Here is a 24,094-nt window from a genome sequence, read left to right on the forward strand (position 1 = left end):
GGGGTTCGCCAAAAAAATTTCACTCATGGCAGCCAGAGGACCCCGGGCATTGGAGACAGCAGGTGAGACCCGGTTGCAAGGCAGACAGCCCAAGCCCCAGGGAAAGCGGGGGAGCCAGCAGCCCGAGCCCTGCCCCCATCAGCGGGGGAGCCGGCAGCCCGAAGCCCAGCGCTCCGCACGTGGCTGGCAGCCCGAGCCCCAAGCAGCGTGGGGCCGGGCAGTTGGGGCTGGCAGCCTGAGCCCCGGCAGTCAGCGGGACCTTCAGCCTGAGCTCAGTGGTGCTTAGTTGACCGGGGCGGTCAACGGGGTCCAGCAGCAGGAGCCCCATGGATTGTGGAGTGCAGAGGAAATTTAAACTTAAATCCCTGGAAATACTCATTTTTAGGAGGGGGTTCACGAGATTTCACAATTTAGTGAAAGAGGTTCACGGGCTGTTAAAGTTTGGGAACCACTGGTCTAACTCTAGAGTGTGGACTAACAAGGTTCCTCAGGGTTGAGTTCTTCTCATTTTAAATTACTAATTTAACATTCATAATAAGCATTGATTTTCCTTTCCATTACTGCATTCTGACTGTTCAGTGACCTTATATGTTCAGGAAAGGTTTGCAAGTTGTTGTTTTTTGTTTTGTTTTTTTAAGTGGTGTAGTAGATTCTCCACAAACCAAGCATAGCAAACCCAGGAATCTCAATGTTAAACTTAAAAGAAATTCAAATATTTTTAGATATAGAAATGTACACCTAAGATTTAACTCCATCTTTTAGTAATGCAATGTGATAACAATAAAGCTATGATTGAGATTTCAGTGTTTGTGGCCTCACACTAGATTAAACTTATTTTTAAAAATAGGGGGATTTTTTACACATTTTCCTCTGTCCCCCATGGTGTCATAGAGGGCAGCATTATGATCGTTTTGGATTCCTTAGCTGTGCATTTCTATACATTAAAATATTTAGATTTCTTTTAAGTTTCACCTTAACTCAAATCCGGGTTTGTTATGCATAGTCTGGGGATAATTACTGAAATACTGTCAACAGTATCTCCATTTTAGCATAGCTTTTTCTTTGCATGCCCTTGGTTCTTCTTAGTGTGCTGTTCATGTTGATTCCATTCTAGGCGTGCGTGTGCCCCTGTGTGGGGTCGTTAGAGATTTTTGCCTTAGCGGTATCCGTAGGGCCAGCTGTAGTGCCCCCTTGAGTGCCACGCTCATGCGTTGGTATATCAGGCAATGCTGACTCTACACCCTCCCTGTTCCTTCTTAACACCTGTGGTGGGTGTCAGAGCACCTTTCCTTGCATAGCAAGGGCTAGCAGTTTCGTCTCCTCTAACTTCAAGCCTTAGCGCCTTGTAAATAGTTTGTATATAGTAGTCAGTGTTAAGTAGCTGTTAAGTGTAGTTAGAAGTTAGAGTCCCACTTTGCCCCAGATGGGGCATGGTCCCGGTCTCTGGGGCTTCAGCCATGTGTGGACTATAATAGGCCTATGTCTTTAAGTGATCCCCACGGCAACTGCCTCAAATGCTTGGGGGAATCGCATGTGAAGGACAAATGTCGTATTTGTAAATATTTTTGACCCAGGACTCAGAGCAGGATATTTGTTTGCGGGCTCTGCTCATGGAGGCTACCCTTCGTCCTGAGCCATCCTGCCAAGACTCACCTAATATCTCGGCCTCAGTGCACAGCACACCCCTGGCATCGCCCGGCACCACTCCCCATGTCTGGTGCCCAAAAAGAAAACACAGATGCACAGTCCCCAGCACCGGGCAAGAAGGGCCATCGGGCAAAGGACCCATGTGTATGTGCCTCCCATAGCCCCTTAAAGGATCCACTACCAATTCCCAGGAGCAGTAGGGGACCCAAACTCCTGATGGCATCCATGCCTTCCCAAGCTTCCTTGGCACTGAGAGAGCCAGAGGCCTCCGCCCACACTGCAGGAAACTGCAAAGTCTCCCTATGAGGGCAAGCCAACTGCTAAAACCGCTTGGGGCAGTGGAGTGCCGCTGATCCCCAAGACAAGGCAGTGCTCTTCTCCTCTGTACCGCAGATTCTGGAGTTGCAGCCCAGATCCTCTGGGAATCACCCTTGGTCACTGTTACCACAATTGTAGTCCCTGCCATCTCAACACGGATCGCCTGGGGGAGGGCATCGATCCCCATACCACCAGCAACTGTTTGTCCTCCTGCCGGTCATCCTCTTGGTGCAGATCTTGGTCATCTGCCCCATGGGAGCACTCCCTGTCACAACTCCGGTCACCCCGGCACCGATCTCCTCAATACCAGCACCGATCCTCTCATTCCAGGCACCGGTCTTCGATGATGAGCAGGCGGACGCAAGCGTTGACGGTCCCACCATGGTAACCGCACTAGGATTCCTCCAGCATGGAAGGGCAGTTCAGCCCCTCTCCCAGACTCCATTGGCGCAATTAGGGTCCTGAGGCTGTGTCTACATCGACGGCACCACCTTGTCAGCATGGCTAGTGGCCAGCAAAATGGCCTTATTGGAGCGCATGGGGTGTTCCAGTCATGACGATTCCTGCTTTGCACCGCTCATCTGCCTCTGCCTCTGCCTCAGAGCAACAAGTTGCTCCCCTAAACCTCCCTCCCCCACAGGGACGATACCCCAGGGCCTCCTCCAGTGGTACAGTCATCATCTTCATCCCTGAACAAGGCGGTCGCGGGACCCTTGCGGGCCAGCCCGACTGATGACTTTAAAGAACATAAGGCCCTGCTTCAATGGATGGCCAAGAACTTAGACGTAGAGGTGGAGGAGATGGCCAAACAGGGAGACACCTTGTTCAGCGTCCTCTCAGCCTTTACCCTGGTCCATGTTGCACTACCAGTGCATGACCAGGTCCTCAAAATTGCAAAGGCCCTTTGACAAACCCTGTTTTCTATCCCTTCCACTTCCAAAAGGGCTGAAAAGAAGTACTTTGTCCCAGGCAAAGGGTTTGAGTACCTTTATACCCACCCACCTCTGGGCTTGTTGATTTTCTCTGCGAATGAAAAAGACAAGCAGGGGCACATCAGCTCAACTCCCAGAAATAGGGGCCAAAAGATTGGACCTTTTTTCAAGAAAAACTTAGTCCACTGCCAGCCTGCAATTCCGGGTGCCGAACCATGGGCAGATAGAATTTTAATTTATGGGACTCCCTCCATAAGTTCAAAGCGTCCCTTCCACAGTGTTTGGCCTGTGAATTCAGCACCCTGGTGGCGGACAGCACTGTGGCGGCTAGGTGCTCCTTCCTAATGTCGTGGAACACTGCGGACTTGGCAGCTAGGGTGGTTATGTGGCACAGCTCCTGGCTGCAGACTCCCCAAGAGATGCAGATCTGAGTCCAGGACCTCTCATTTGATGGGAATGGTCTCTTCTCCGAACAAACAGATGCAAGACTGCATGGGTTGAAGGACATTCGGGCTACCTTTCACTCAGTGGGCAAGTATACACCACAGTCTGCATAGAAGCAGTTCTGGCTGCCCCCACTGCCAAGGCCTTATCAGCCTTGTCGGGGTCTGCTAGGAGGAGGGATAGAGACATGAGTTTTCAACATCGCCTCCCTTTCTCCTCCCACTCACCTGTGCAGCCCAGGCCAGCGAAGCATCCCGGGGGCCAAAAGCTCATTTTGAAGGTGCGCTCAAGAGTGACACCCCAGTCAATTCCCTAGAGCCACCCTGTCCTTTCCTCAATTCTTTTAGTCTCTACTGTTTGGCCTGGTTGCAGGCCACCTCAGACTTCTGGGTGCTGGACATAGTATCTCATGACTATACCCTGCAATTTTCAGCAGCCCCCATTCCAACCCTCCCTTTTCCCATCCCTCTTCAGGGACCGTTCTCATGAACAACTCCTCATTCAAGAGGTCAAAAGGCTCCTGTGCCTGGGGGCAGTGGAGGAGGTCCCTCGGGACATGAAAGGAAAAGGTTTCTGTTCCGGCTATTTCCTAATTCCGATGGCAAAAGGGGGGTCTCAGCAAGTCTCTCAGAAAGTTGAAGTTTTGCATGGTCTCCCTGGCCTCCATCATCCCCTTCCTGAATCCGGTAGATGGATACAGCACCCTCAACTTAAAGAATGCTTATTTCCATATTCCAGGTCACAGATGCTTCCTCAGTTTCATAGCGGGCTGGCGCCATTTCCAATTCACATTGCTGCCCTTTGGCCTCTCATCGGCCCCCAGGCGGTTCACAAAATGTATGGTGCTAGTGGTTGCTTATCTGAGATGCCAAGGGGTCCAGGTTTTCCCATATCTCGATGACTGGCTCATCAAGGGCAGGTCTCAGGAACAAGTGCAGAGGAGCCTCAATCTGGTGCATTCCACTTGCCGCACTCTGGGCCTGTTAATAAATGAGAAAAAAAAATTCACCTTAACTCCTGTCCAGTGAATAGAGTTCATTGGGGGTGATTCTCAACTACATGCGAGCCAGAGCCTTCCTTCTGGAAGTGCATTTTCAGGCCATGTTAGATCTGATCTCCCATGTAAAGAACCACCCGCTCACCATGGCTCACACCTGCCTGTAGCTGTTGGGCCAGATGGCTGTGTGTACATATGTGGTCAGCCATGCTCTGCTCCATCTCCGGCTGCTATGAGCATGGCTGGCGTTGGTCTACATTCCCAACAGGCATGACCTAGACCAGATAGTTTGGATGCCGGACCACATTGGGTCATCTCTGGATTGGTGGTTGGACCCTGAGTTGGTGATGGAGGGAGTCCCTTTCATGACTCCATCCCTGTTGTGGACCCTGGGTTGGGGAGCCCACCTGGGCGAACTGAGCACCCAGGACTGCTGGTGGTGGGATGTCCTGGACCTCCATATCAACGTCGGGGAGCTCAGAGCAGTTTGCCTGGCCTGCCAGGTGTTCTTGCCCCATCTGAAGGGTAAGGTGATGCAGGTCCTGATGGACAATGCTGCCGTGATGTGTTACATCAACAGTCAGGGAGGTGCCACGTCTTCAGCCCTATGTCAAGAAACTCTCTGCCTTTGGGATTTTTGTGTGCGTCATGCCATTCATCTGATAGCCGTGCACCTGTCTGGAACCAGGATCACCTCAGCAGGACTTTCTTCTCTCACCTTGAGTGGTCGCTCCATCTGGAGGTAGTCAGCATAATCTTCCAGAGGTGGGGGACTACCCAGGTGGACCTGTTCATGTCTAGGCAGAACAGAAAATGCCACGTGTTCTGTTCAATCCTAGGAATGGACAGGCACTCCCTGTCAGATCCCTTTCTCATTCCATGGTCGCCAATGTACGCCTTCCCGCCAATGCCACTGATTCATAGAATCCTGTAAAGATCAGGCAAAATAGGGTGAAAATTATCTGAATAGTCCCCACGTGGCCTCACCAGTACTGGTTCGGCGCGTTGCTGAGCCTTTCGGTAGCTACCCTGCTGCAGCTGCCCCTCTGCCTAGATCTGCTGTCATAGAACAATGGCGGTCTTTTGCATCCAAATCTAGTGGCCCTGCACTTGATAGCTTGGCTACTGCATGGCTAAGCATGGACAAATGAGCATGCTGAGCCCATGTTGAGCAGGTCTTGCTGGGTAGCAGGAAACCCTCCACCAGAGTGATTTACTTGGCCAAATGGAATAGATTCACATGCTGGTTCTCGGAATGGCGTATTCGAGCAGGCCCCGCTGTGGGAGATCCTGGATTATCTGCTGCACCCCAAACTCCTGTCATCAGTCAAGGCCGCTATCTTGGCTTTCCATCTTCCATTCCAAGGCAGGTCAAGCTTCACTCACGACATGACAACATGGCTTTTGAAAGGTCTGGAGCATCTCTACTTGCACTTCCAGCATCTCTCCAACCCTCCCTCTTCTCCCCCCAGACTGGAATCGTGTGCTGTTGTTGCTATAACGTCAGCCTGCAGGATGTCCGAGATCAGGGGCCTTACTTCGGAGCCACCTTATGCGGTCTTCTACAAGGATTAAGGTCCAGCTGCGACCACACCCAGCATTTTGCCCAATGTTGTTTCCCATTTTTATACTGATCAGGACATACACTTGCCTGTCTTCTTTCCAAAGCCTTTTGCATCAGATGAGGAGTGCAGGCTACACACCTGGATGTCAGGAGGGCGCTGTCTTCTACATAGATAGAACAATGCCATACCGCAAGTCAACGCAGTTGTTCATTGCATTGGTAGACAGAGTGAAGGGTCGCCCAGTATCTGCTCAGAGGATTTTGTCCTGGATCATGGCCTGCATCCACTACTGCTATGAGCTGGCGAAAGTGCCTCCACTGGCGATTCTGAAAGCACACTCGACTAGGGAACAAGTGTCATCAGCCTCCTTTCTGCCACAGGTATCAATCCAAGAGATCTGTAGGGCCGCTACCTGGTTGTCTGTCCACATGTTAGCGTCTCATTATGTGCTGACCCAGTAAGCTCAAGATGACTCTGGCTTTGGCAGAGCAGTGCTGCAAGTTGCAAGACCATGAATTATGAGCCCGCCTCCATTGATACTGCTCGTGAGTCACCTAGAATGTAATCGACTTGAGCAAGCACTCTAAGAAGAAAAAACTGTTACCCATTTTTTTCATAACTGTTGTTCTGTGAGCTGTGTTGCTCATGTCCAATCCATTACCTGTCCTCCTGCCCCCGTCAGAGTTGTCAGCAAGAAGGAACTGGGAGGGCGTGGGGCCAGCGGTGCCTGATATATCGACACATGAGCATGACACTCGAGGTGGAATCATAGCTGGCCCTATGGATACCACTAAGGCAAAAATCTCTGATGACCATGCACATGGGTGTGCGCACACGTAGAATGGAATGGACATGAGCAACACATCTCAAAGAACAACCATTAATGAAAAAGGTGTGTAACTATTTTTTTAAAAAATTCATACACAAACAGTAAATAAGAAACCCAAAGGGAATGCTACCATCTGATATTTATAATATTTTAAAGATGCATAGTGTGAACCTTAATTTTTTCTATTTTAATATTAAGGAGAGATTTACTCTCATACCAGTTCAGTGCAAAGTAACCAGAGTGTATTAGCCAATAAAAGTTGGGTTTATAGCTGCTTTGGATCACCAGAGCTTGTACAAGCTAACTGAAGCTGGCTGTTAATTTGCAATTTGACTGATTATTTTAGGAGGTTGTGTGACTAGCAATATGTAAAGAGATGGGGGAAAGCCAGTTCCTAAGTTGCAGTGTTTCTGTGCTTTAACTTTCCCAGGCATTTCTCCCTCTGTTTCCACAGCAGTGCTGACTCGTGCACATTGGTGCAGAGGCCTCAAAGCCATAACCTTTCAAGTACACATGCCCAAACGTGTGTGGCAAGAGAACCTTTAAAGAGAAGTGACAGGTGGGCCAGGTGTTCTACCAGTGAGAACTCTGACACATATCAGACTCCTTCAGAATCATTACACCCAATATAATTATTGCATTCATAATTGCTATAGAGGAAGGATAGTAATTGCTTGAACTTTCTCAGTCATGGTGGCCAAGAGTTATGAGCTCTACTTGGCTACCTGTAGCCTTTATAATCATAACAGTGGATTGAAAAAGTCATTAATTTAGTTTACATTCAATCTAATTTCAAAATTAATTTATATTCAAAAGGGTGGAAAAGTCTGCATGTTCCGTAATTAAAGTCGTTCAGATCAAAGAAATTACAAATTAAGTTTTCAATTAACTCATAAACTAATGGATTTACTTGTAAATTCTAAAATCATTCTCTTCTCAAAAAATGTGTATACTTTGTCAGTTTTCTGTTTGTTTCTTATATGACTTGCCAACTCTTTTTTGTTTTTATATATACACTGAAAAGTGTATAAATGGTGGCCTGTGAAAGGCCCTTAATGCTATAGTTATCTTTCTGATATTAGTATGGTCTGAATGGTCACTTTTGGGGGTTCCTATCACTGACACCCATCCCCCCTCCTGTATCCCTGCACCCTCTTCTACTCCCCCCTCACTCCTCCAAGAATGAAGCAGGGGCAGTGAACTTCTGTTCATGTACCCCTCAGCTGGACAGTGCAGTTTGTCTCCTCCATCAGAACTTGTACAAGACAACCACATAAAGCCCAATTACTTAGCTTACTTACAAAAGCTTAGTGGGAGTCAAGGATTTTTCATCCCATATTATTGGATATAGTGAAAATGCCTCTATAGTAAAATGATATATACTCTCAAACTTCTTCAGTGGAATTAGAGAGACTTTCACTCCAACTCGCAGCCAGTTAAACTGTTAATCTTCTTGGAATGCAGAACTTCACACCTACCAGGTAGGTAATAACTGCTGCATTATAAGAGGATTATCAGATCTCTTCCCTGCTGAACAAAAGAAGAGGGAGGAGTGGGAACGGGATTTATCTATACAAGAAATATTTGTACCTTTATTTCAGTTATTGCCATCAGTGGTGCAGTTGTATTGATATAGCACTGATATAGATAGAATTTAGGCATTTGCCACTATGTCATTAAACTTGTTCAGTTAAAGTTGCAGAGGGCAGTTGTACCATTATGAACTACTACTATAATATGCCTATTAATTTTTCTAGCATAGATACATTCAAAAAGAAGACAAGGCAGCTCAGTTCTAGAACTCTCTCTTTACTCTTACAGGAAGTGCATCTTCTGAAATTCATAAATATGGCTTTTATAGTTAGCACATCTCTCACATCTCTCTGTCTCCTTTTCACTTATTTTGCAGGGTGCATGTTCACAGGGCTGCTCAATCACTCCCCACATTAGGTGAAAGTAGATAGTCTAGGGGTGGATGCAAGGTTTTGAGTTGCAAAGAGATCACCTGGATGTCTTTCATGTGTCTTGCCTACACTGGATAAACTTACCAAAAAATACAAACCAGTTTGAACATCAGTTAAGTTTGTTCCAGTGTCAAAACTGGTGGGAACATAGCCATAGCATAGCCATAGCAGTGTTGGACCAGTGCTGAGGAGTAGCAGATTTCTGTGCCTTGCAGGTTCATTTACTATGGCAGGAGAAATCCATGACTCAGACTGGTAATCTTGCCAGGCCTTCAGGCCCTGTTTTAGGTCCTTCCTCAGTTCTTGATATAATTGCTGAACAGAGAGATTTATTGTATGTAGTGTTGTTGTGTCCATGCTGGTCCTAGGATATTAGAGACACAAGGTGGATGAGGTAATATCTTTTATTGGACCAACTTCTGTTGATGAGAGAGACAAGCTTTTGAGCTTACACAGAGTTCAGGTCATGACCTGACCACTGTGTAGGTTCAAAAGCTTCTTTCTCTCACCAACAGAAGTTGGTCCAGTAGGGGAATATATTGACTCTTGGGCAGCTCTGATTTCTCTGAGCTCCTCCACTACATGTTCATCTCATTGCAACAGGAATAACAACTCATAGTTTCTCATTAGGAACTCTATTTGGCTTCAGACACCTGTACCTCCCCACTGCTGAACAGTAGCAGAATTAATGGCCTTCCCAGGTCAGTTTCCCATTGGAGGAGAAATCAGTGATGCAGAGTCTAGAAATTTTCTTAGTATAACTGGCTTTATTTACAATACGTACACCAGTCCCTACACGGAGATGGTCAAACAGCAAGCAGGGAATCACCTCTTTCAGGAAACTTAGCCAAAATATTAATGCCCTCTTCCCAGGCAGCAGCTCTACTCCAAGAATTGACTCTAGAGAGATTAAAGCAGAGAGCTTTAATCCCCTGCTACCTGAAACAGCTCCTCTAAAAGGTGGTAAAAATACAGCATTTCTTCAAAAAACAGTGCTTATGCATAAAGAAAACTAACTTGTAAAAATTAGGCGTAACAGTGTTATCTGATTACTCCCCTCTCTCCCCCACCATAATATGAACACTGGATGAGAGAATTTTGACTCTCTCTTGCAAATGGCATCACCTTCTAATCAAAGCCCTTCTTAAGGGGCATAAAAGTCACAAAATCAATTGTAATCTTCGTAGAAGAGTATGAGTTTGTGGTGAACATGGAGAAGTATGATCTGGCAGCAACACCTGCAAGTAATTCTGGACATAATATAATAGTGACCAAAGATAAGGTTCTCATTTCCAGTGAGAAACAAGAAAATATTCTGGACCTAATTCAACAGCTGTCAGTTGCACCCATGGCATCAGTAAGAGCCCGAATGCAACTCAGCAGCATACTAATATTGTGTGTGGAAACTCTTCAATGGTAATGTTTTCATGTGAAGTCAGTACAAAAAATCCTGATTCCTGAGTCTTCAGTTTTGTCCAACTTTAGCTACAAGGAAGAGGTTTCACACTCTATGCTCCAGTTGTTGCACTGGTGGACCCATTCCATAGGTTCATTTCAGGCCACCTAATGTTGTAGTTTGGTCGAATGGCAGTAACAACCAATTTCAAGCTTGCTCAGTTTTGGGACTCATTTTTAAAGTGTCAGATAACACATGGACCAATGGACAGCAAAAACATATCAAGTGGTGGAGCTTGAAGCAATTAGGGCCATGCTACTTCTAAGAACGTAAGAATGGCCATACTGGGACAGATCAATTGTCCATCCAAACCAGTATCCTGTCTGCCAAAAATGGCCAATGCCAGGTAATTCAAAGGGAACGAACAGAACAGGTAATCATCAAGTTGCCAATCCCCTGTCGCCCGTTCTCTGTTTCTGGCACACAGAGCCTAGGGACACTTCAGAGCATGGTTTTGCATCCATGCCCATCCTGGCTAATAGCCATTGATGGACCTATCTATCTAGAATGTATCTGTACCAGTCATGATGGGCAAGGCTACAACAATGGGATATGTGAACAGACAAGGGGGAACAAAGTTTTGAACTCTTCACAAGAAGACCAGCTCACTATTGAAATGGGAGAAAGCCTGCATATACTTTGGACCCTACATATCAGATGATGTTTATTATAATGGACTGGATTAGCAGAATGGTGAGAGGTCCAGGGTGAATAGTTCGTGAGTGAGAGAGTTATTGTGTCACCCAAGCCTTCAGATTGCTGAGCTTAAACCTATTCACCTCAAGGTCAAAAACTCATATATCCTTAACAAGATAGGGACCTAGAAACAGTGGTGAAAGATGCTGCTTTTCATGACCCTTGGAGCCACTCTCCATGTGTTCCTTCCCAAGACAATCCATAACTAAAAAGATCACAGCAGAACCAAGTCTCAGTAACAATTGTGCCTCACTTCACTTGGTGACATGGTTCTTAGACTTAATCCAGATGCAGATTACCCCTCTGGTAATGCAGCCTCAAATCAGACCACCTGGCAATTGTGCCAAAAATCCACCCACCAAAGCCCTAATTTGCTGACTACAAGCCTAGAATTTGAAAAATAAAAAATCAGTTCCCCAGGAACTCCCCAAAACTCTGTTATGCTTTTGTTTTCTTGAAAGAAATCAATACACACAAGCAAAATTTAGATACTCCTGTTATAAATGACACACGTGCATAATTTGCAAATATAAAGCATAACCTGGAGTACATGCAGTGTGACTTATTTTTAGGTCCAAAACCACGTACCCTTACGAAACACGCTTCAGCAATTTTGAGCATGATGAGCTGGGAAAGAACTGAGCTGATCGCTAGCCACCAGTATTTCTTCCATTTACTAAGGACATCACTGTTAAATCCTTCCCAGGTTAACAGGCACCTTGCAAGCCCTGCTTTTTTTCCTCATAATTAGGATCTCCTCCTTAACTGTTATCACCTCTTCAAAGAGAGCTTTGGAAATGTGTCTTTATCCATGGCACCTCAGTACTGCAGGATGAGATTCTTATCACAACGGACCCAGGATTAATGCTGAAAGTTAACTTTTTCTTCCTCAGGACAAAAGGATGGAGGTATTACTGTCCTTCTGAGTCCCTTGAACACCTTTAGATGCTAGAAGGGTGACCAAAATATATCTATCGAAGGTTGAGGCCTCCAGAAATTAAAGTCATGTTCTGTACCAGCTAGCCATCTGGTAAAAACAGCCTAATAGGAAGATGGATTAAATCAAGAGTCTTGGAAACTTGCAAAGGTAGGGAGGCAACTCCATTTGTGCGCATTGATGCACACTCAGCTGGGAAATGGCAGAGATTTGATGGTCAGAAGGGTTGAATGCTTCATTTTAAGGAAATCTGCAAAGCAATAACTTTGTTTTGAAGACACTACAAAGTGTCCATCTTGTCTGCTGCTGTTAGCTTTTGGTAGGAGAATTTTACAGCAAATTATATTTCAGTAACTGGTCATGCCCCTGAGACTTGAAATATGTATATAATTAATCATTCACCATCCCAGGAATTGCAGTTACTATGAACATCCCATTTTGAAGACATAATGGACCCTCCCCCCAACTTATGAACTTCCCTTCTCAAACCCCTTATGTAGTTGGGTGACCCACCCATTTAATTGGCTAATTTTCCAAAGTTGTTGTGAAGTGCTTTTGCTAACTTAAAGTTTAGTTAGTGTTTATTACAACTTTGGTAGCTACCTACTCAGGATATGATTTCTAAGAGGACGTCTAAAGCCACATACAGGTCACACCTTAGATTTTATTTCGCTACTTCATCATAGCAGGTAGTTATTCAAAGGTCTAGGAAAGACATTTCCAGGTAAAAATAACTTATTTCCCATTCATACTCCTACTTCTGTAATGCTCCATAATTAAGTTTATATTGAAATGATACAGAGGTTGGAAAAGTTACAAAACACAGCTCCTTGTTTGCTCCTTAGGATAGACATGATAGTGGGTTGTTGCTATGTCTATGGCATACACTCTAAGAAGTTGGATAAAAACCTAGATACCATTGTGGATAGGTTGCGGTGTAACACTACTTTATTTCTTAGAATTCAGAACGATAATGCATGAAGAATTCCAAAGCAGAGACACAAAGCATGCTTCTCCCTAACACAGAGGCACAACTCATCCCCCTGTATTCTAAGATGTCTGCAGACTGAGTGCTGCTAGGTCCAGATTACATGCTTCCCTAGAGTCTCCCCCTGCCTGCAAACAGGATTATGAAAACCCCTGAGAATCTGAAGTGATAGATCACAATTTTAACAGTTTCAATACATCACAGTTACACTCATAATAGATGCTAGCTGTTTGTATACCTAGGGATACAATTCAAGGTCTTCATATATAAAGCGCTTCATAATCCAGGCCCAAATGATTTAACAGATTGCCTTTTTGCCCTGTGTTCCTTCCTGACAGATACAGGCAGTTATGAGCTGCCAAAATCTTAACAACCGATTCCGTCCTCACCCCACGAGGGGATCGTGGCCCACCCCTGCCCCCCGAGGACTCCTGCATTCCTTGATGCCCTCCTCCTCTGTCCCTTGACTGCCCCCAGAACTGGGCAGGAGGGTCTCGGCCACTGTAATGGGTGCCCATCCGCCCCTAAGAGCCAGAGGGACTTCCCGGGGGGGCGAGGTTGGGAATCCCGGTGGTGTTTACCTTGGGCAGCTCCCAGGAAGCATCCAGCAGGGTCCCTCTGGCTCCTAGGGGCGGGGGAGCGTAGCTTGGGGGGGGGAGCAGGGGGAGCAGCCTTAGGCGCCGACTCCATGGGTGCTCCGGGGCTGGAGCACCGGGCCCCAGCTCACCTCACCTCCACTCTGCCTCCTCCCCTGAACGCGCCATTCCCCTCTGCTTTTCCACCCCGCCCCGGCTTCCCGCCAATCAGCTGTTCGCATGGGAAGCCTGGGAGGGCTGAGAAGCAGGCGGTGGCTTCACGCTCAGGCCCAGGGAGGCGGAGGCGGAGGCGGGGAATGGTTCCCCTGCGCGCCTCCCGGGTTACCTGCTGCGGCGCAGGTGGCCCTCCTCGCGCCCCCCCCCCCACCTCCCCAGCTCACCTCCGCTCTGCCTCTGGTTCTAAAAGAACTTCTAAATTTAACAACCGGTTCTAGTGAACCGGTGCGAACAGGCTCCAGCTCACCACTGGATACAGGTGTTTGCAACTAGTAAGTTACGGCTGAATCAGGACTGGGTTGAGAAATGTATTTCTCTGCTGGGGGCATTCAGTTGAAGGAGGCAAGAGATTTGCTGGCGTCCCTCACAGGATAAAGTTTAAACCATGCTACAAGTTTGCCTTATTTAACTTGGTCTATTTTTACATTTATTTCCCTCCTTCACTTGCTTTCATTTGTTCAGCTTTGTTTCCTTCCTCCCTCCATCCCCCTGTTCTTATTACAGTAAAAGCTGTTTTATTCGGCACTTCACCAACCGGAAAGCTCTGATCTTCCGGTTTATAGTCCGGTTGGCATGGCACCCTGCAGGAGGTTGGGGCATGGGAAGGGGTGTGGAGCACAGGCTCTGGAAGGAGTTTGGGGACGGGGCTCAGGACAGCCTGTTGGGGCACAGGAGGGAGTGAGGGGTGCCGGATCCAGGGGGCACTCACCTCAGGTGGCGACCTGTCCCAGCTGCTCCTAGGCGGAGGTGCAGCAGGTGGCTCAGCACACTGCCTCCGCCCGCAGGCTCAGCCCCCGCAGCTCCCATTGGCTGTTTCCCCCATGGGAGTTGCAGAGCTAGCGTGTGGGGTGGGGCGGGGGCAGCGCGCAGAACTGCCTGCTGCACATCCTCCTAGGAGCAGCCAGGACAGGTAGCCACTTGCGGGGAGCTGCCCAAGGTGAGCGCCCCCTGGATCCCGCAGCCCAACCCCCTGCCCGAGCCCCCTCCCGTACCCAAACTCCCTCCCAGAACCCGCATCCCAGCGCCGCCCCCCCCCCCCCCCCGGCACCAAAACTCCCTCCCTCTTAGTTAACCAGCATTTTTCACTTCCATCACCCCCCAGTCTCCCAACATGCTGGATAAAACAGCTTTTACTGTATTTTGGAATTGATTCCTTTGTGGATAGTGTGTTTTGCCCTGGGGGCCATTGTAATTTATTCTTGTACAAGGTCTTTTAAATTACTGCATGGCTGTACGCAGTATTTGGCTGGTTTTTTAAAAAATGCTTCTTGTTTGATTGTATGATGCTTCCTGGAAAGCACAAAAACACTTATAAATGTATTGGAAAAAATAAACAATATTGGATGTGTGTTACAGGCCACTGGTTTATTAGTAGTTCATTTTCATGGGAAGTGCTATAAAGCCATATTTATCTGTGCTGTCATTTGGGAAATACTGTTGGAGAACAATAATTTCTTTTTTTAATTTGGCTTTAGACCTGTCATATCAACCCAATCCTTCCACCCAATTTAATAGTTTAGAAGTGTTTTTCTTGCTACTGTAAGAAATATTGTTTAATTACAGATTAATTGTTACTGTTTGACTCAACTGTGATGTGTAATCCAGGTTCCCTATTGTAAAATACAAAGAGTTATCATTGTCTGTATTTTTCCAACAGGAATAGGAGATGGAAAAAAATTAATAAATATAAGAAACTACCTTTGAAATGCATTCCTGATCTAGATCTTCTTTTTAAGTGAATTCTATATATAATACATACATTTATGAGTATGTATCATAAATATGAAATATACATGTTAAATGGAGCTGAGTGGGAGAATGTTTTTTCTAATTTAATTGTAAGTGCAGGATATTAATATTGTGGGTGTACACTTTATATTCCTATAAAAAGTAGTTCCTCAATAAGAAAAAACTAGGAGTTGAAACTATACAACGTATACATATGATAACACTGATTTTTTATTTATTTATTTATTTTTTAAACAGGAATGATGATGCCACAGTACAAACTTTCTCAGAATTCCATGCATGGTAGTCCTGCATCTTCCAATTATCAACAAACCACTATTTCACATAGCCCTTCCAGGTAATATAGTGTCTACAATAGGGGCGGGGTCAAACCCATTCTGCAATGGTGGTCAAACTTGTTTTGAGTCTGTGGGTCGGAAGTAAAAATTTTACTGTCAGGAGGCAAACGTATTCTTGTCCAACCACAGAGCAAGCCTCTTTAGCTAGCACAGTTAAATATGGCATTTAAATGCAGACTTTTAAGAGGATAAATGCATTTATTGAAACCTCCTGTCCTTTGTTAGTTAGTTCATCCCTCCATGCATTCCCGCATGAGCAATGACCCCCTCATCTATTTTTGGTGAATTTTCCATACCTTCTGCCTCAATTTGAGAATCCTCCTCTGGAAGATTCTCTCTCACACTCCTATATTGGGAGGTTGGCTGTGGTGGCAGGAGGGACTGGGGCAGAAGTGGGGGGAGATAAGGGACCCACTTCTGAAGATTTGGCAGCAGCAGAACTGAGGTAAAGGGGACAGGAAGGAGGTCTTATTTAAGCCCATACAATGGGGCATTGTGAGAGCAGCTGTACAAAGGACTGCTGTGAAGAGGACGGGCTCAGGTACCCATGGCCAGTCAGACATAGGCTTCTTTCTCAACTCTGCCTATACCAGCTCCTCTGAGCTACATCAAGAAAGGTAGCTGCAGTCTGGATAGCTTTGTTAATTTTGGATGGGGCTGGATGGGGAAGGGTTCAGCATGTGGGCTGTATGCTTGACACCTTTGGTTTATAACTAACAAACACAGTTTGCTTTGTTAAGCTTTAGAACTCTTTTATTTGGCACATTACATAATGCATTTATATACTTTAATGTAACTTGGCAAATAAAATTGTTCCACCCTTCAAGGTATACTTTTGTTTTTTGGAGTGGTGTTGAGGAAAGTTTTCTAGATTTTATGTATTGCAAAAAAACCCAACCACCCAACTCCCCTCCCCCAAACCCCATCTCTCCAAAAATATTTTGGTTTTGCAAAATGCTTGTTTTCTTTACTGGTCTTATTCCTTGAGAAGGCTACAGTGTAATAAATGTTCTTGTAGATATTTAAAAAAAACAAAACCTTAAAATTCAGAGTCGCTGATTTGTTTTTAATATAAAACTACATTTAGCGTTGTCTACAAGTTAACAAACAAAGCTCCTTGTAACAATCTTATAATGTCCCTTTCTGTGTGTTTGTTATTTTGGGCTGCACACCTAAATGAGGCGAACCCTCAAAAATAAAAATAAAACACCCTCTTCACAAAGATTGAGAGAGAACACTTGCAAATGTCAGGCGCGAAAGTACCGGGAGGAAAAAAAAGTTCTTGTAAAATGTACTTTCTGTTTCCCTGTTTTACTGTTTCAATCTTTGTCTTAACTTTAGTTTTATTTCAAGCAATTGTTTTGTATTTGTTCCATTCAAAAATCTCTGTTATACATTACATCTCCTAAGATCTCATTAAGTTTATAACAAGTAATTGATAGTTGCTGTTGTAAAATCAGACATCAACAGTATTTTGGAGCAGCGGGGAAAGAGTCATGACTGCACTACTTAAACAAAGTCAGGGGGTGGGATTGTCTACCTATTAAAAGAACACAAAGCTTCAAGGAAAATATCATGCTAAATATACTGTAGTGTATAATCACATTATCAAAAATAATTTACAAAGCAAATTCCCTGTTCCATAGTTACTCCTTTCTTTGCATTATCCAAGAGCTATTTCCAGGGCTGAATGTTGAGAGTTTTTTGGTTATGACAAGTGTGTTGCAGACTTGCTGCTAAAATAGAGGAGAGTACTACCCAAACAAAGAGGACCTGATCCAAAGCCCATTGAATTCAATAAATCTTGGATTAGCCCTATAAAGAGAATGTATACTGCCTGAATCACTTTTTCTCTTTTGCTTTATTTATGTCCTCTTTACAGGGCTGATCCAAGGTTTAATGAATTCAGTGGGCTTTGGATTAGGTCCTCTTTGTGTAGGTAATACTCTCCTTAAAATTAGCAGTATAGTTTTGACAGAGAAACAAAGTTCTATGAAATCTTATTGGAATGTCCAGTTATTAATTTACAGTATTATATATCGGCAAGCTGCTAAATTAAACAAATACAAATCAAAATGCCCTCTCAAGGATATTTTTACCTTTCAGTGCCCACACTGAATTCCTTTTAATTTTAATGGGAGTTGCACGTGCTCACTATTGAGAATAGTCTCCTCCCTCCCCCTCTCAAAGTCCAATTGGCTATTATTTTGGTTTTCTTTGACTACACAGAAGATAATGACTTCTGCCCAGCCTCAGGTAGTTTTCAGTGGTATAGAAAACTCATATCATGTGATTTAAGTCCCCTATAAACACATGGAACAAGATTGTGATATTTTAGAATAAAGCAAGGTCTTTGGTTTCTAGAGGCTTAAATAGGGTTGCCAAGCATCTGGATTTTGACCAGAACACCTGGTCGAAAAGTCCAGTCATTGTAGTCTGCCTGTAGAAAGGAAAAGGGGAAGAAGAGGGGGACATATATCTTAGTTCATTTTCATTAATACTTCTGCTTGATCTTCCATTAGAAGGCATGCTGTACTGTCATTTCTTTAAAACTGTATCCAGAAGAAGAATTCCTTTTTATTTTCTCAAGCAGAAAAAGCTCACTATTTTGTCTTTTTTCTTTTGTTTGAGGCTAAAATGTTAAGTCAGGCAATGTCCAAAGGCTAATTTCTAGTGCATTGTCAAACATAAGCACTTTGACATGTTACTTAAATTACAAAAATAATATTCAGTTTAGTTTCCTGAACTTTGTCACAAATTTGTTCAAAGTGCTGGAATTTGCTCCCCAAGCTCTATAAAGCATTTTGTAACAGAACTATAGACATCAACAAGTCTTCAAAAACGATATAACAGACTCCAATATATTTTAGAAAACTGAATTGTTTGAAAATGAATTGCCAAATTTATGCTCCAGATGCCACGAGACCTAGGAATATACAGATTAATTGATAATGCTAATCAAGCTAGTCATCACGTGAAAAATTAAACTTTGGTTTTGATTTTCATTCAGGTTTTTAGTAAGCTATGAGTAAGCTTGGAAACTGTAAATTTTATTTTTCCTGTAATACCTGGTTAGAACATTAAACAGCTATTTACTTTTTCTAGGTAGAGTTCTTATGAATGGATTTTGTTTTCTCCCGTTAGTTTTGATTGATGCAAATGTAGCTTGTAAGAAATAATTGAATCAGAGAAGGTGCAAACTATTTTGTGAGAAATGTTACTCTTAATAGGTGTTCTTGATTCCACTGGATTAAATGGCTGGTCTTGTAAAATTTTGTAAAATAAATGTAAGAAATACGATGCCTACAATGGATTTCCTAACTTGTAATTGGGTTTTGTTTTTAGCCGGTTTGTGCCACCACAGACAAGCTCTGGTAACAGATTTATGGCACAACAGAACAGCCCTGTGCCTAGTCCATATGCTCCTCAAAGCCCAGCAGGATACATGCCATATTCACATCCTCCAAGTTATACACCACACCCTCAGATGCAACAAGGTAATTAGATCATCATTCTATTCTCAGAACTCAAGATAACTTTAACTTTACTTGGATATTTCACAGTTCTGTAATTCCTTTCAAAGGGCCAAACCCTGCTCACTGTTCATGTGCAAAATTGCATTAGGTTAGCAGGATCTGTGTGTGAATAAGTTAGGCAGGAATTTGTCTAAAGTGTGCAATAGGCTGCAAAATTACCTAACTGCCCTTTAAAAAAAATCAGCTGGAATTCTATCCCAGTTTGGGAGAAAAATAGAATACAGCAATATCAAAAAACCTTGCAGAACTGAAATTTTTATTGTTAAATGGTTTTCAAACATTTTAAGCCCTTTTTATCAGCATAACTTACATTTTCTCGAAACAAGCTGTTCTTAAGGCTTAGTTACTTGGTGAAAATGTAGGATAGTTCTGTATTTCATGTTATGTATATCATCTATCGCTATTTCGTGTATTAAGGGAAGTGATGAAAACTTAACATGAAGGTTTTTTCCCCCTGTATAACTTCAGGGAATGAACAGTTGTTAGGCTGTAACAGTAACTTAGAAGATTTGAGTTCTATCCAGCCCAGACACAAAACAGATTTTGAACCCTCTCAAAGTTCAAAGATGTCACATTTGTCTTACGGTTTTGGTAGTAATAGGGGCCAGCACAAAATGTCTGGATCTTGATCTGGATTCCAAACTCCTTGCTTCCCTCTGACCATTAACATTTGGGATGGGTTTGATTCAAGCCTATCTCTACTTATAATTAGGGTCACAGTATTCTCCATGATTTTATTGTGGCAAAAGTGGCTGCCGAATCCATTGAGTATAGAAATGACCTTCCATCCCTGCAACAAAAAATATTTAATAGTATGTTCCAAAACCTTACACCTGGCTAACATAAATTTTCAGAGGAGAGGCTTTTTAGTCATCCTCTCAACTGCAGCAAGCAATAAAGGTATCCTGCAGGTGTTTTCAGTTTGTACACTCTGGAGCTTCACGTTTAGTAAGATTCTAGAGTAAATATTGTCTCAGGAGATAGACTGTGTACCCTATGGTATCATGAAATGGGAAGTCCTAAGTAGTGCTTAATTTGTGCCAGGCTGAGCCCCGGCACCTCTAGGCTTAGCAGTTCACCTCTGGGCTTGCTGCATCAGTTATGAATGTGTAATAACTGCTTGAGCCCCACTATTCTTTCACAACAAAATTAAGCACTGGTCCTAAGGCATATAAAACTCAAATCAAACATTAGCTTCTGTCCCATCCTTGGTATGGAGAACAGAATATTACTCTGCTACCTACAAAAGAGAAGAATTAAGACGTTGCCACCCCTGAAAGCATTTCAAGGAATTTGTGGGGAAAGCAGAAATGATACTTTTCCTACATATGCCCATCTCATAGTGAGGTAATTGGAGAAGGAACTTTTAGTGTGTGTTCAATATTTCTAATCTTTGTGGTAATGTATTATTTTCATAATTGTGGTAACTAACAAAGATATAAGCTTGTAAACAAACATGACCAAGAACAAATTATGTGCCAAAATACCCAGAAAAATGGCCAAAAAATATACATTTCCCTAGAATAATTTAGAATTTGCAGTCTAGATTATAAAATGTTCTTGGTCTTTCTCCATTTTAATTTTTATTACTGTTTTTCCATGCTTTAGATACAGCCAAAATTTGCCATGAGTTACATTGAATTGATGAGGAAGTATGCATTCTGTACATATCTGTTAATATAGGCCTACTGTTTTCCCTACTTGTTGTTGTGCTGCTTCACATTTTCTTTTGAGACATAGCTTGAGCTTTTTAGTCTGATCTTGTGATGATAGAATCTGTGACCTTCAGTCAAGGAATTTTTCTAATCTTTCCTTTTTCCTTTCCAGTGGAACATTTGTCATTAACAAATGTCTCTACAGCTATTTGCATTGTTTCCTGGCTTGATCCACAAGTGTTCACCCTTTATTCACGCCTCTAACTTCTCCACTGTAACTAAATGCAAGTCTAACTTATTAAAGAATCTTGTATATTATACAAGTATATTTCACTGAGTAAACAGAATTGGTCAGACTGGTATAATATCGTAAATCCCTGGTAAATGTTCATTCATAATTCTTGTAACTACTTGTTGCTGAAGCAGTGCTGGTGAATTCAGTTGATTGCCAAACATGTCGTTGATCTCTCTCTTACATGTATTATCAATAACTGGATTTAAGAAAACCTGTTAATGTTAAATATTTGTATAATTATGTGGTTTTTTTTCTTATTTCAGCTTCAGTATCTAGTCCCATTGTCTCAGGTGGGATGAGGAACATACATGAAAATAAAGTTTCAAGTCAGTTGTCTGGCAATTCAGCTAATCACCATGCTGATAATTCTAGACATGGCTCAAATGAAGACTACCTACAGATGGTGCACAGACTAAGTAGTGATGTATGTTACACCTCCAACAAAATTTTTATATGAAGGGAAATGTTTGACAAATATTTGAATTGTGTGACTGGTCTAAAAAACATTTTGCTAGGTTGCTGTTGACATTTGAAAAGGAGTAATCAATTTAATTAATTTTTCAATTTCTGTTTGTGTAGGTCTTAGTTTTCAAATGTATTTTAAATGACCACTGTTTTACTTGAAACCACTTTTGCAACATTTATTTTGCATTGAAGAAAAGTGAAAATTGTCTCTAAATCTTAGCTTATTTTACGAGGCAATTTTGCTTTGTTTTAGTTGCTCAGATACTGTGGTGATGTGGATAGGATAAGAACCTATGTAGATACATAGCTCATCAGCCCTTTGTTGGTTTCATGACACATTTGAAACACACTATTTAAAAAGTCTCTGCTGTTAGATAGTGATATGATCCTGTCAAGCCTGATGAAAGTTTCTTTTGACTTTGTATTTTTACTCAGTACCTGTGAGCTCAATGTCTTGCATGGAAATTTATTTTCCTGGCATCTGTGACTTCAGTTCATATAAAGGTGTATGTGTGTGTGAAATTCATGCTCTAATGACTGATACGCAGTTTAGTAGATTTTAAAGAAGAGAGTGATGCTGTGAACTCATCCAAGATTCTTTACTAAATTGGTGATGAATATTCTACTTAATGAGTTTCTCATCCTGCCAACATTTTCTCAGCCTGTGTATGTATCTTGCTGAGATAGTTCTTTACAAGCATGATATGTAAGAACCACTAAGAATTTTTTTTGGCATCAATTCTTTGAGCAATGCTGTTATAATAATGCTCACTACAGGTTGAGAGGGGCTTGAACTTGGGATATTTAGCATCAAGTCAAGCCTCTACCAGAGTAATCACTACATTAGCTTGCAGCAGTAGTAGACAGTTATCTATATAAACTAGCCAGTAGAGTGGGAGAGAGACATAACACACATACAGGCGTGTTACACTTTCTCACAGAGGACCATATCAAGCGTGTTAACACCTGGATCCTTAAAACCCTGAGCACAGTTAACTCAGTAAAATCAAGACAGGGTGAATTAACTGCATCCTTTTTGTGTATTAAAAACAAGCACACAATCATTTAGCTGTTTCCAGAATATCAATGATTGTGTGTTCACCAAACAAGCAATGAACAGTTAATGGAAAAAACATAACTACAGTGTGAATTCAGTAGTATTACCTTTGTAATATAAAAGCAGCATCCTGAAAATCCAAGTCATCTCTGCCTCAGTGGTACAATTTCACTAAAGTGGGAAGCTTCTTCTGGCATCAAATATACATGTTTCCCACAGCTAATTCTTATTTTAAAGGTATACTACCAAAACAATCATCCATTTGTTAAAAGAAGCTTTTTTGCAAAACTTAACTGGTAGAAATCTTTCAATGACATTTAAAAATAATTATTGCAAGAGTGGGTTGTTTTTTCTTTTAAAAAAGTTTCCACACAGTATATGCAGCACAAAGATTGAAGCAATATCCTAGTACATGAGAAGCTAGAACTGAAATTGTCTGTCTAGAAATCGAGAACAAATTAAACATAACTAGTCTAGTGTCATTGTTCAATTTGACTGCAGAAAGTAAACAAAAAGTAAAGTATATTCAGTTTTTTAAATCCTTTTACATTTTAATATTTTAAGATAAGAGTTAAGGAATTACAAAAAAAAAAAAAAAAAAACTTGACAGCATCACTTCAATTAAAGCAGATGCCTGATTGCATCCAGTATAGTGAGTATTGTAGAGAAGTTTTTATTGTAATTTCCTACTTTCACACACAAGTTTCTGAAACATTCTGCTTTAGAGCTGAAATTTTCTATATTTAAATGTCTCTCTGAATGTTTTTGTTTTTTTTTTTAAATTTGAGCAATATTCAACTATTTAAGTTTTAGAATGCAAATAATACTACTTCTTCCAATAGTGTCCCTATGGGTAGGCCACTATAGGTGTGGCAGCTCCTCATGCGCCTGGGATGGGAGATCTTTGGTAACAGTGCCCATTGGGCTGCACATGCACTCCTCCCCATCTTGCATTGTGAGGGGCCTCTATATATAGCGCTGTGTGGTTCATGGACCCTCAGTTCCTTCTCAACCACTTTTGGTTTGTGATGGAATCTGCTAGCAGAGTCCTTCTTCCTTAGCCTTTAGTCACACACTCCCTTGTTTGCCTTAGTATGTAGCTGTTTCCATTTGTTCGTGTTTTGTTTTTAAAGGGAGAAAAACAAATGTTTCGTTCTCTTCTGTCCCCATTATGATCTTAAGATCTTAAATTGAAACTTCTCCTCATGGAGAGTTTTTGTATTTTTTTTTTCAATTGATAGCAAAGGGAGTTCAGGCTTGTATTTAATAGCTCATTGGCATGAGTGCTAATATCAGAGAACTTCTAAATATGTATAATTCTTCATGACAAATTAAATAAAGTGGTGCTTTTAGCTAGAACATATTTTCACTAATTCATATTTATTTTTTGCATGTGCTAGTTGTAGGTTCTCAC

General features: G+C 42.7%; 1 protein-coding gene across 9 annotated transcripts in view; it reads left to right on the forward strand.

The window, feature by feature from the left end:
* The window catches only part of NIPBL (NIPBL cohesin loading factor), a 322,368-nt gene that overhangs the window by 153,415 nt on the left and 144,859 nt on the right, over positions 1-24,094 (forward strand). For all 9 annotated transcript variants that reach the window (XM_043515304.1, XM_043515303.1, XM_038403810.2 and 6 more), the window contains exons 5-7: positions 15,572-15,671; positions 19,018-19,169; positions 21,422-21,582. In XM_043515304.1, the coding sequence (XP_043371239.1) occupies positions 15,572-15,671; positions 19,018-19,169; positions 21,422-21,582 (413 nt within the window). The remainder of the gene's footprint in view (positions 1-15,571; positions 15,672-19,017; positions 19,170-21,421; positions 21,583-24,094) is intronic.

Source organism: Dermochelys coriacea, chromosome 5, assembly GCF_009764565.3.
Source record: "Dermochelys coriacea isolate rDerCor1 chromosome 5, rDerCor1.pri.v4, whole genome shotgun sequence".
Lineage (NCBI taxonomy): Eukaryota > Metazoa > Chordata > Testudines > Dermochelyidae > Dermochelys > Dermochelys coriacea.